This window comes from Eupeodes corollae, chromosome 1 (genome assembly GCF_945859685.1).
Source record: "Eupeodes corollae chromosome 1, idEupCoro1.1, whole genome shotgun sequence".
NCBI lineage: Eukaryota > Metazoa > Arthropoda > Insecta > Diptera > Syrphidae > Eupeodes > Eupeodes corollae.
This window is the reverse complement of record NC_079147.1, coordinates 146,885,502-146,898,207: the sequence shown is the minus strand read 5'-3', so window position 1 is coordinate 146,898,207 and position 12,706 is coordinate 146,885,502. Positions and strand designations below refer to the sequence as shown.

At 30.2% G+C, this 12,706-nt stretch overlaps 1 protein-coding gene across 24 annotated transcripts in view; it reads right to left on the bottom strand.

Moving 5' to 3' along the window:
• The window catches only part of LOC129940428 (casein kinase I), a 152,408-nt gene that overhangs the window by 39,109 nt on the left and 100,593 nt on the right, over positions 1–12,706 (bottom strand). For 17 of the 24 annotated variants that reach the window (XM_056048748.1, XM_056048765.1, XM_056048759.1 and 14 more), the window contains one exon: positions 11,709–11,872. In XM_056048748.1, coding sequence (XP_055904723.1) covers positions 11,709–11,872 — 164 coding nt within the window. Of the gene's footprint in view, positions 1–5,004; positions 5,157–11,708; positions 11,873–12,706 lie in introns of all 24 variants that reach the window. The other 7 variants (XM_056048772.1, XM_056048750.1, XM_056048766.1 and 4 more) reach the window with 2 other exon arrangements.

Below are 12,706 nucleotides of genomic sequence, written 5' to 3'. Positions count from 1 at the left end.
AATCTTGCAAATTTATTAGGTACTAAAATAATGGTTCAGCTCACGAAAGGACAACGAAATTTATTGTCGTGGTCCTGTGGTGTGGTCTTAAAAATCATTCAACATATCGGGACTATTTTTTGTGGGGTTATGTGAAGTCGCTTGGAGTTATAACCTACTGTAGCACAATGGACTTGTAGTTTTTCCACAACAATGAACGGGAACAACTATAAATGTCTGCTGGAACTACTATATCTTCCATTCTTGTAACTTTTTCTAGGATTTTCCAACAAGAAAAAGCCCTTGTTTACACTTCCAGGGTTGTTAGAAGCTTGATCTTAGAACTTTTATCGTGCTTATCATATTCACTGGACATAAACATAATTGAAAACGTTTGTTCATGGCTTTCTTGTAATGTTTATGAAGGTGGCAGACAATTTGATGACAAGGACGACTTAATCGAAGTAGTCGTGATGTCTGGTTCCAAACTTCCTATGACTATTTAAAAAAAAACCTTATGATTGCATTCTAAAACGGTTAATAGAGGTTATATCCAAAATTTATTAATGTAAGACAAACATAAAAAAATATTCTACAACCATAAAATGTAAACATTTAATTCATTTGTTCGTATTTTTTTCTAGAATTGAATCTGGCCTAATTCTAATGGTTGGCAGTGTATATGTCACCAAATGTCATTTCAGTTTTAATGACAGATGGAGGCTCTTAAACGTATAAAACTGTAATATTAAAATAAAGGATTTTTTCTTTTTTTTAATTTGAAACTCACGTTTGACATAAAAAAATCGAAAGTATCACATAAAATGTCATTCTACGTAAGAATCAAAACTTTCAATAACAAAAACGTAACGTAACACTCCGAGGCAGATGTTCTAAACGAAAGCAATCTTTTATAAATGCAGTTATATTGAATCATTAAAGATGTCATTCATTGTCTTCACCTAGAAATTTTTAAATTACCAATCATGTGATCTTACAATGATTCTACAGTCATTTAAAAGCAATCAATTGATTGGAATCATTTGAGAATTCATGTATTCTTTTGGATATCCTTCCATTCAATTCCAGTCCTTTCAATCTTTTTATACAATTCATTGTAGACACATATTTCAAGGGAATGCAAAGACTTTATGGGGAAAGATTAATTCTTAACATATATTTCTAGTTATCGTGAAATTTCCTTAGAAAAAAGTATGTGATTATTTTCAGAAATCCAATTCGAATAACCGGTTGTGTTTTCAAAGGTTCATAATAAAACGAAATTAAATTTAATTTAAAATTTCCTTACAATAAAACAAAATATGCCAAATAAATTTCTCATCAATGTATAAAGAAAAAAATATTTGGTGCCTAAATCTGTTAACTGAATTGTATAAAAATACATAAAATAATTTAATTTAATGTTGACACCAAGCTTTTTACATTTGAACGATATGTTGAATTTAAGTCTTCATATTTTTTATATCAAAAATCGGAAAAACAGCAAAATCCCTCCACCTCAAAACACTGTTTTGACAGTAACATTTCTGATTGTTTGAATTAAATTTCCCTGTGCCTAAAATCGTCGCTCGGGCTAACTGCTCGTCTTCGTTTATTTGCTGATGGTAGATACCAAAGAGGAGTTGGCAATGACCACAATGTAGGTTTTCCTGAAAATTTTCGAGGAAAATCTTTGTCCCGAATAGATCAATATTCATGCCGCGTAATCAATACAATTATCTCCTATAATAAATACAATTATTAAAATTGTAAGGGATTTTCCAATAACGACGGTTGATTTTGACAGCTCGTGGAAGCCATATTGTTTCTTTAACTTTCTGTCAAATGATGCAACTCATACCGAAAACATCGCTCTTGAAAGCGAGCAGCAGAATTCGTGGCGTCAATTCTGCCTTACTCACAAGAACTTGGCCTCCTGCATTGCAAATTTTATTTCGTGGTTTGGGCCTACACCCATACAAGCACTATGCAGAAAGCAACGCATGTCGTCTGTTCGCTAATTGAATTTTGGAACAGTCATGCTGGACGCGTCATCAGTCAGTAGTTCTTTGAAAATTATCACCGTCAAAGGCGATCGATAAAGGTCGATGATCACTAACTTCTTGTGGCTTGAATTGGATGATATACGGAAACAGAAGATATATGGTTTCAAAGGGATGTCGCTACGTGCCCCACAACTCACACCTTAATCGATATTCTGCGCCAACGGTTTCATGATATAAACGGTGATTTTTTAAGAGCTTGAGAAAAAAACGCATACAATTTGCAAAATCTCATCGATTCTTTATTTGAAACGTTAGTTTGGTCCATGACATTTACTTTTTGAAGATAATTTCATTTAAATGTTGACCGCGGCTGCGTCTTAGGTGGTCCATTCGGAAAGTCCAATTTTGTGTAACTTTTTCGAGCATTTCGGCCGGAATAGCCCGAATTTCTTCGGAAGTGTTGTCTTCCAAAGCTGGAATAGTTGCTGGCTTATTTGTGTAGACTTTAGACTTGACGTAGCCCCACAAAAAATAGTCTAAAGGCGTCAAATCGCATGATCTTGGTGGCCAACTTACCGGTCCATTCCTTGAGATGAATTGTTCTCCGAAGTTTTCCCTCAAAATGGCCATAGAATCGCGAGCTGTGTGGCATGTAGCGCCATCTTGTTGAAACCACATGTCAACCAAGTTCAGTTCTTCCATTTTTGGCAAAAAAAGTTTGTTAGCATTGAACGATAGCGATCGCCATTCACCGTAACGTTGCGTCCAACAGCATCTTTGAAAAAATACGGTCCAATGATTCCACCAGCGTACAAACCACACCAAACAGTGCATTTTTCGGGATGCATGGGCAGTTCTTGAACGGCTTCTGGTTGCTCTTCACTCCAAATGCGGCAATTTTGCTTATTTACGTAGCCATTCAACCAGAAATGAGCCTCATCGCTGAACAAAAATTGTCGATAAAAAAGCGGATTTTCTGCCAACTTTTCTATGGCCCATTCACTGAAAATTCGACGTTGTGGCAGATCGTTCGGCTTCAGTACTTGCACGAGCTGTATTTTGTACAGTTTTACACCAAGATCTTTGCGTAAAATCTTCCATGTGGTCGAATAACACAAACCCAATTGCTGCGAACGGCGACGAATCGACATTTCACGGTCTTCAGCAACACTCTCAGAAACAGACGCAATATTCTCTTCTGTACGCACTGTACGCATTCGTGTGATTGGTTTAATGTCCAATAAAGTAAACTGAGTGCGAAACTTGGTCACAATCGCATAATTGTTTGCTCACTTGGTCGATTCTGTAGACCATAAATCGGACGTAAAGCGCGAAACACATTTCGAACCGAACACTGATTTTGGTAATAAAATTCAATGATTTGCAAGCGTTGCTCGTTAGTAAGTCTATTCATGATGAAATGTCAAAGCATACTGAGCATCTTTCGCTTTGACACCATGTCTGAAATCCCGCGTGATCTGTCAAATACTAATGCATGAAAATCCTAACCTCAAAAAAATCACCCTTTACATTATCTCGCATTCGGGCGACGACGACTACGTGAATTGGTCACCCTTTTGACCTTTTCTTGGATGGCTTTTTTAAGTTGCAGGGTATGCCATTAAGACCATTAAGAATAGATGCTATTTAGCCTGATTTATGTGCGAAAGTCACTTAGCAAACGATGTTATATCATATTTTTAAATAAAGATAAACCCAAATTTAAAATCGAACAGTCTTTAATGAAAAACCCTTTAATTATTTCTCAAAGAAATATTAATTGAACTTACATTACCCCATCTCATCTTAATATGCTTTTTTTTTCTTTAGTTCAGAGCTGAGCTCTGAGCAGAGTCTGAGCTCTGAGCAGAGTCTGAGCGAGCATAGTAGAGTAGAGTAGCGTTCTGAGCAGAGTATGTTCAGAGCTCTCTGATTTAATTATGAAACAACTTGAGCACTAAACTGTCTTGATTTTAATTGTCGTCTGATTGAAGGCGTTCAAAATTTTCTTTTATCAAATTAATTAATAAAACAGTCATAGAGTTGGTCCATTTGACTCCTGAAATAAATTTGATTCATAAAAATGCTATATGCAATTAATTTTTTCTAAATTATCTTTCCTTCTACACTAAAGCCTCTACCGCCATTTTTGTTGTTTTGACGATAATTTTTTTTAATTTCCCGGCTTTCAAATATCAAATTGTTTGTGTTCAGCATTTTACTCCATTTACTCTGTTATTTTATTCTGACCTCACAAAACGTGCTCTGAACATGTTCAGAACTAAAAACGAAACACGAATTCGAAGCTCTGAACTATCAGAGCTCAAAAAGAAACACAATTATTCTTTTGACAGTTCGAGCTCTGCTCTGAACTAAAAAAGAAAAACGGCAAATGTTTCCACCAAAATATATGCGCGAAAATTTCAGAGAAATGTCAAAAAATTTCCCATGAGAATATTATTCACAATAGCAATAAATTCCTAAGGAAATTATTTCGAATACCAATCACGATAGGAATTTTTAAAAACGTGGGAAATATTTTCAAGGAAGTTTTGGATTTTGGAGGACATTTTTGATATTATTTTCAGACATTAAAATATTTTTTTAAAACTTTTCCACACAACTAAAAATAAGAATCAATAACTTAATAATATTTTAAATCTGCAAAATTTATGATTAAAATTAGATAGAAAAAGAAAACTATTGAGTTGCATGTTTTTTACCAAGAAGCAGATGCATGTTTAATACGAAACAAAAATAATAAAGCAAACAAAGTTGAAATTAAAATCAATATGCTCTTTAAATTAAAAAATTAATAAAATCATAAAGCCATAATAAAAAAAAATAATGAACAAAAAAAGCTTAGTTAGTAAACTAATAAAAGTAAAATTATGTATAGTTGTAAAAAAAAACACTTATGTATTTAAAATAATTAAATAATTATGGAGAGTATAATATAATAATTAATTTACCTAATTATAACTTTAATTGTTTTTTTTTGTTTTAATAATGTACTTACTAATTGTATAGCTATCAGTAGTACGGTCTTCAGAGTAAATCGTCTGCCACATATATCAAATAAATCTTCAAGTGATGGACCAAGCAATTCCATAACAAGTGCATTGTATTTGCCGCATGGTCCGAAGTAATATACTTCGGGGACACCCTCTGCTGTGTGTCATGTTAACGTGTGTAATTTATGCGTGTATTTGTTTTGTTTTGTGTTTTTTTTTTATTTACAAATTTTGTAAGTTTTGTATTGTTTTTTTTTTTTTTTTTTTTTTTGGCATTCGCGTTTAAGGAGAATATCGTGTGGATCCCGTTGGGAGATTTTTGGATTTTGTTTTGTAATTTTTTTTTTCCGTTTGGAATTTAATTGTTTACAACGCACGATTTTTGAAAAAGAAGAAGAGAAGAAGAAAAGAACATTAAAACAAAACAATAAACAAATTAAAACAAAAAATCGAAAGGAAACTCAAGAGAAAAATTAGTATTCTTTTTTTTGGAAATTAAGTTTTTTGTATTTTTTAATTTTTTTAATTGTTTGCTTCATCATGGGGAGAGAGAGAAAGAGGGAATATTTATTTTGTGTTTTGTCTCTATCATTTTAATGGATATTGTTGAGGGTGTTATTATTATGTACATAAACATATTTAGGAGATTTATCTTTTTTTAATTTTGATTTTTTTTTTGGGATGTAATTAAACTTTCAAACGCACACACATAACATTACAAAAGTATATATGTGAGGTTAGAAAGTTTGAAAATAGAAATTCTCGAAGCATATTTTTTTTTTGTGTAGTGGTATATTTTTTTTAACAAAACTTACTTTTTTAGCCAACTCAAGCCTCGGTTTTTCTTTCATTAAAATAAAACTTAAACATTAAGGGTTTTTTCCAGGGTAAGTATATGAAAATAAGTTAACGGATCATAATTCTGGGTGAAATGTTGTCTGCTTTTTCATAAATCATTTGAAGATATAGTTTTGACATATTTCAAAAAAAATATGTCAAAATAAAACGCACGCCAACAATCAGATTTTTTTAGTTTTAGGATAAGATAGCCAACATTTTTTTTGCAACGTTTAAGAAATGCGTCTTAAGTTTGGTGATTATTAGCAGTTTTTTGAGCAGCCTCGCAGGAAAAAAGAAGGTATCAAGTCGTCACAAGACACACTTCCTTTCTCAAAATGAGTTCCTTACAAAACCCAAAAAACTAATGACGTAAGTGTGTTTTAGTGTGTCCTTCATTTTTGAGCTTTAAATCTAAAGTAGCCCAGATGTAGCCTGATGATTATGTTGGTTTTATAGGGTCTTGTTTTAACAGAAGCTAACATGTGGTGATTGGTGTGACGTTTGACATGTTCAGTAAGTTTTAATAATTTCAGCTTGTTGCGATGCATTATCGTAATTGGCAAATATTGACAATTCAAATGACAGCTGGGTTTGACAGGAGTTTAATGCCTGTGGTCTGTTCTTTTTTTGAACCATTGTGAACTATTTGTATTATGTCAAGTAACGACAGTTGTTAAAAATTGTTGACCTGTCAAATAAAACATTAGAAAAAAATGATTTTATAACTTTAAATCGCCAAATAAATATTGAAACATGACTTGAAGCTGCTAATAAATTGCTTGAGAATTTATATATTTTCAATAATAAAACAATTCCTGAATCAAAGGGAAATATATTTGTTTATTGTATAATGAAAATTTGTGATTCGATTTAGATGACGATTGGCTTTTAAATTTATTGTTTTCTCTCGAGCCAAACAAAAAACAACTATTTGTTTGTAAATAAATCATTCACTTTGGCAATTAAAAATTTACAAATCGGAAATATTTGACAATTCAACCATGTGTTTAGGAACGATGTGTTGACGTCCAACTTGATATGCAAAATTAATGACCCTGTAAAATGTACGTATCACTCTCCAAAACTCATTTATTTACATTGTCATACTTGTAATGTCGATGAAAATATGTGAATTTCAACTAAAAATGTTCGTTTGGTTTTACACACAAAAACTAATGAGTTTCGCGCGTTAACCTCACGCACACATTTATTCAACTAATTAATCAGCTCTTCACTTAGCTTGTGAACAAACTAAAATGGCTACCGAAAATGTATGTCTTCATATAATGCGAACTGTTCGATTTTAAAATCTTAAAATTCTCAAACGGACATGTTTATTGTTTGAGAAAAATTGCCATGTTCGGGAATAATCGCACTTTTACACACCTGAAAATTATTTTACTCACTTTTTTTTAGTAAAAAATTAAAAAAACAAAAGCTAAGTTGATAACTTAGTTGACAAATGAAATAGGGTGACCTTTTTTTTTTTAATTGATTTAACAATCAAATTTCTTACAACATCTTAATTTAACTTTAACAAGTAACGATAATTTAACTTTAACAAATAACGATGTCAACCAGGTGACATTTTGAATTCATTAAACAAGTTTATAATTGTAGTTCCTTCCTTAAATTGTTTATTTTTTGAAAAAAGCCAACAAAAGAAGAAAATAATGAGACATAAGAAATTTTATAAACAAAATAAACACAAAATACACGGCTTGTAATTTGTTTTAAACAAAGAAAAATATTTAATAACAATTTTATCCTTACAGAATTATGATCCGAACTTATTTTTATAAGATAAGCGTGCACACAGGTTAGTGTAGTGGTTATGAGGTAAAGATTGAAAGTTAATAATTATAAATAAAAAAAAAAAAACAAGAATGATAAAAGGTATACATATTTATGTGTAACGAGAATAAATACAATGAATGCATTTTATTTATTCCTAAATATTTCGATTAATTTATTATAACGATGCTCTCCTTAACGTTAAAAAATGGTGGAATGATTTTGTGTTTTATTTTACATATACGAGTTTGCATTATGCGTAAAATAGTAGTGGAGGAGTGGTGCCAAGCTATGGTTTTTTTTTTTTTTTTAATTTTTAGTTTTATATTTTTTTCTCAAATTAAATTAGAATTCTAAACACACAGAAACAGAGAAAATATATTAAATGAGAATACAAACAAATGCACTACAAGAAACAAAAACAAGAAATTGCAACAACAAACGAAAATAAAAACAATTCTAACATTATGGCTTAGTTGTTAATTTTAATGATAATTTTAATTTTAATAATAAAAACTCTATATTTTTTTAGACAAACCAGAACTAATTTCTTTTGGAGGGAGGATTTTTCAACTCTTTACTCTAAAAAGTGATTGATTCTTTTGAGACGAAAAATAAAGTTTTGATTACAATAAAAAAAGAAAAGAATATTTAACAAATTAAAAGCAAAATACTAACAACAAATAGACATTGTGGTATTTTTGATATCTATCAGAATATAAAACCACAATCATTTTTTAGTTCTATTAACAACACATATCACGATACTCATAGATTTCGTGTTAATTAAGAGATTTTTGGTTTTTTCTTTTTCCTAAATATTAAACATTGATATCATTTTTTGCGCTATCAGCTGTTGAGACACTTAACGAATAATAAAGATATATTGGAAACAAAATTTCCGATTGCACATTTACCCATGGAGAACAATTATTATATTACTCACTATAATTTAAAGTTATAACAACAAATTTAGCAAATTTATAAGATAAGATATGTATTTTATCTAGGACACCAAAAAACACAGTATCAAACATTTGATAAAAAGTAATCAAAATACTAACCTGTGATATTCCCTAAATGATAATAACTATGATAAAGTTTTTTATTTTATAATTAGTCTGTTTTTAAGTATTTTTGTATATGGTTTGTTCTTTATTATATTCACAAAAAAAGGAACAATTGTATTACTGTCATTTGAAAACGAATATGATTTTTCACGAATAAAGGCAAGGTTGAATTTGACAGCTCGTGGCGGCCATATTGTTTCTTTTACTTTCTATCAAAATATCTTCTAGTAATCATCAGTCACTATACACAAGATTGACAATTCAAATGACAACTGAGTTTGACAGGTGTTTAATGCCAGTGGTCTGTTCTTTTTTGAACAATTGTGAACTATTTTTATTATGTCAAGTAACGACAGTCGTTGAAAATTGTTGACCTGTCAATTAAAACATTAGAAAAAAATGTTTTTATTACTTTAAATCGCCAAATAAATATCAAAAGATAACTTGAAGCTGCTTATAAATTGCTCGAGAATTTATATATTTTAAATAATAAAACAATTCCTGAATCAAAGAGAAATACATTTGTTTATTGTATAAAGAAAATTTTTGACTCGATTTAGATGACTATTGGCTTTTAAATTTATTGTTTTCTCTCAAGCCAAACAAAAAACAACTACTTGTTTGTAAATAAATCATTCACTTTGACAATTAAAAATTTACAAATCGGAAATATTTGACAATTCACAATTGAGCAAATTACAGCCTCGAGTAACACGTGCAATTGATAAAACTTTACAATAAAAATAAGTGATCTGTAGTAGCAACGATGCGAGCGTTGCATCATTTTTATGGGGAACATGAAGATGACATCTTTTGACATTTGAAAGTAAGAACTGTCATTATCTAATCTAATGAGTAGTCTGCGGAGTGAGTCAATCGTATTAAAAATGTCAAAAACTAGCTCCGAATCTATTCGGCAAGGAGCCGTGAGTAATTAAAGATTGCCTAATTTGGGACGTCACCAATCCACATGAGATTCACGAGGTACCAATGCATCCAAATAAATTAACTGTTTGGTGTGAATGTCGGGCTGGAGGTGTCATCCGTCCATACTTCTTCGAAAATGAACCTGGTCAGGCAATCACCGTCATTAAAGATGATCACCAACATTATGTGGCTTGAACACCAACTTTTTGTGGTTTGATCACCAAATTTGTGTAGCTTAAAGTAGGTAATATGGATACTTAAGACACAAAGATCGTGCGATTTGACACCTTTATACTTTTCTTGTGGAGGTCTATGCCATTAAAAAAATAATGAAACTTTGACGGTTACATTTTGAAAAGTCAATTACGTCGTTCATATTGAATATGAAGCAGTTCGAGATTCTTGGTGAAAGCCTAAACAAATTATAAATTTTGAATTGTAGCCATCGAATAAGAATAATATTCCATCATACAAAATTCAAGTGAGATATATTGGTTACATTTTTGATCTTAAAGTTTTCTTATAAAATCTAAACATTTTTTGAAACAAGAAATTTATTGAAACTTATAAAAGTTCTGTTCGTTTTCGTTTTTCAAACATTTACAATAAGTTGCTTGCCAAACGAACAGCTGATGAGTTGTTGACAAATAAATCACCAAGAAGAATCTATATAACTTTTGAAGATGTCGTCTTTTGCCATTTAAAAGTAATAACAATGCCATTAAATGTTGAACATTTTCGAATTTACTTTACGCAATTCGATTAATCACTAGCCAATACTTATTCTCGATGATTAACATACAGCCCAGTCATAAAAAAATTATGAAAAGTATATGGTTGCTCGAACCGTATTCGTGGTAGCAATTTAGCTTAAATTATTATTTTCCATCGTTAGGAGACAGTAATATGTAACTATCATTGGTTTTCATCATTGACAGGTCGTTTATTGTGGTCATTACAAATATGTCATTTTAAAAAATGGCCTGATTAAAATCCACCGACAAATTTTTACTAACAGCAACCTGTCATTGGTATTGTGTGAAATTGAAACACACATCAGTGGAACGATTCGTTTCACTTTTGAATATAAAAGTATCAGCTGTTCAGTAGAAAAATACATTTTTAACGAAAAATCGATCAGTATGTAATTTTAATTTATAGTCCAAAAGAAACGGTTTGATTGCAAAAATAGTTTAAATAGTTTAATAGTTTTATCCATATTACATCTTTACAACTTAATCTCATAAAAACAGTACATGGAATAGTTCAGTCGAAAGGTTGGAATTCCAATTAATAGGTCTGTTTAAGTTTGTTTGCTTTGTTTATGTTCACGAACTGTTTAGACATGTTCAGATTCCCGCTTTTTAATAAAAAGTTATTTAGCAATTTAGTTGTTAGCAAAACGAAACGAAAGATCTAACATTTGTAAGTCACTTAATAAATTGATAAATATTTTTGAAAATTGTCTTTAACAACAGGTGGTTTTAACATTTTGCTCCACTGTTTTTTTTTTCAATATCAAAATAAAACTCTTATTTTAAAAACCCTAAAACATACTTTTTAAATGTCAGCTGTCAAATTTTTGTCTATAAATCTGTTTGTTCTTTAATCATTGTTGATTTTTTTCTTTAAAAGTTTTGTAAATCAGATATGTTCTTATATGTCAAAACTCCTGAAGGTAAAAGTTGTAAATAGGACACTCGCAACCACATAACAAAACCTGCATAACACTAAACAAATGTCACAATGTAGATTTAGAATTCTATAGATTATAACCACTTCACCACTGTGTGCTCTCAAGTTTCCTTAAAAAATTACAACATTTAAAATATACACCATGTTGCTTTTTTTTTAAATTAAATCATTTTTTTAGTAACATAAGTGAGTAAAATATAATCCGTGAGTAAAGTGCATTCAAAAATTTGGCTTGTTTTTGTATTTTGTTGATTTCTAAAAAGCAAAGAAATACAATTTTTATAAACAGTGAATTTTCACTTAATTGACTCAAATTAAAAAAAAAAAAAGAAGAAAACAAAATCATAAAATAAGCAAAATAAATTAACAAAAGAAAAACTTACTAGTTGCTTAGCTATCATCAGAACAGTCTTAAGGGAAAATTTACGGGAACAAATATTGAAGAGATCTTCTAATGATAGTCCCAATAATTCTAATACCATGGCATTGTAACGGCCACCACATGTGCCCAGATGATAGACACGTGGTATACCCTCTGGAAAATTATCTTCAAAATAGGGATATTATAAAATAGTATAGTTTTTTTTTTCTTTCTTATTTTTTAAATAAACGAATAATATATTGAACAAAATAATTTTGCATTTCTTTGTAGGTAAATATTTTTTTTTTTGTTTTCAAATCCCCGAAGAATATGCTTGAGAAAATCTATTTATTATTATTTTTTAGTATTAGGGAAGAGAGGTATTAAGAGGAGGATAATTAATATTATTAGATAACATTTTTGTGTAAAACAAAATTAATTAAAAATTAAAAAACACATCATAATTGGAATTAAGGAGATGTCTAAACAAAGATAATTCGAACATTTAACATGAAGCTTATTTTTATCAAAGTTTTTTGTTTGTTCTTTGATAAAGGAAAACATTTTTTGCAAAATATTATTTGGCCAGAAAGTCATCGATAATTTTTGTTTGTTTCTATTTAAAAACATTGATAAGTACAATCTTCATGGTAACTCTTTAAAGCTATGATTAGACTGATATCATTTAACGTGTTGACAGTTTTGACATATTTCGTCCCATGTAGATGTTCACTTATCTTAACGAGAGAATTGGTATAATTAGGTTAGTTCATTCCTTGTTCCATTATCAATTTTCCAATAAGCTAACCTGGATTATTTATTGTTAGAGTAAAACAAAACGTATTATTTAAACTTCCTGGTTTTTGATTTAAGAAATATTGTACCCATGCAATGACAAAGTTTGACAGTTGTAATGATACAATTCTAACAGCAAATGGGCCGGTTCAGACAACATAAGGGACTCAAGACAAGGGAAGTTTCTAGTATCTGATTCGATCTTCTAATAAGCTTTATTGGAAT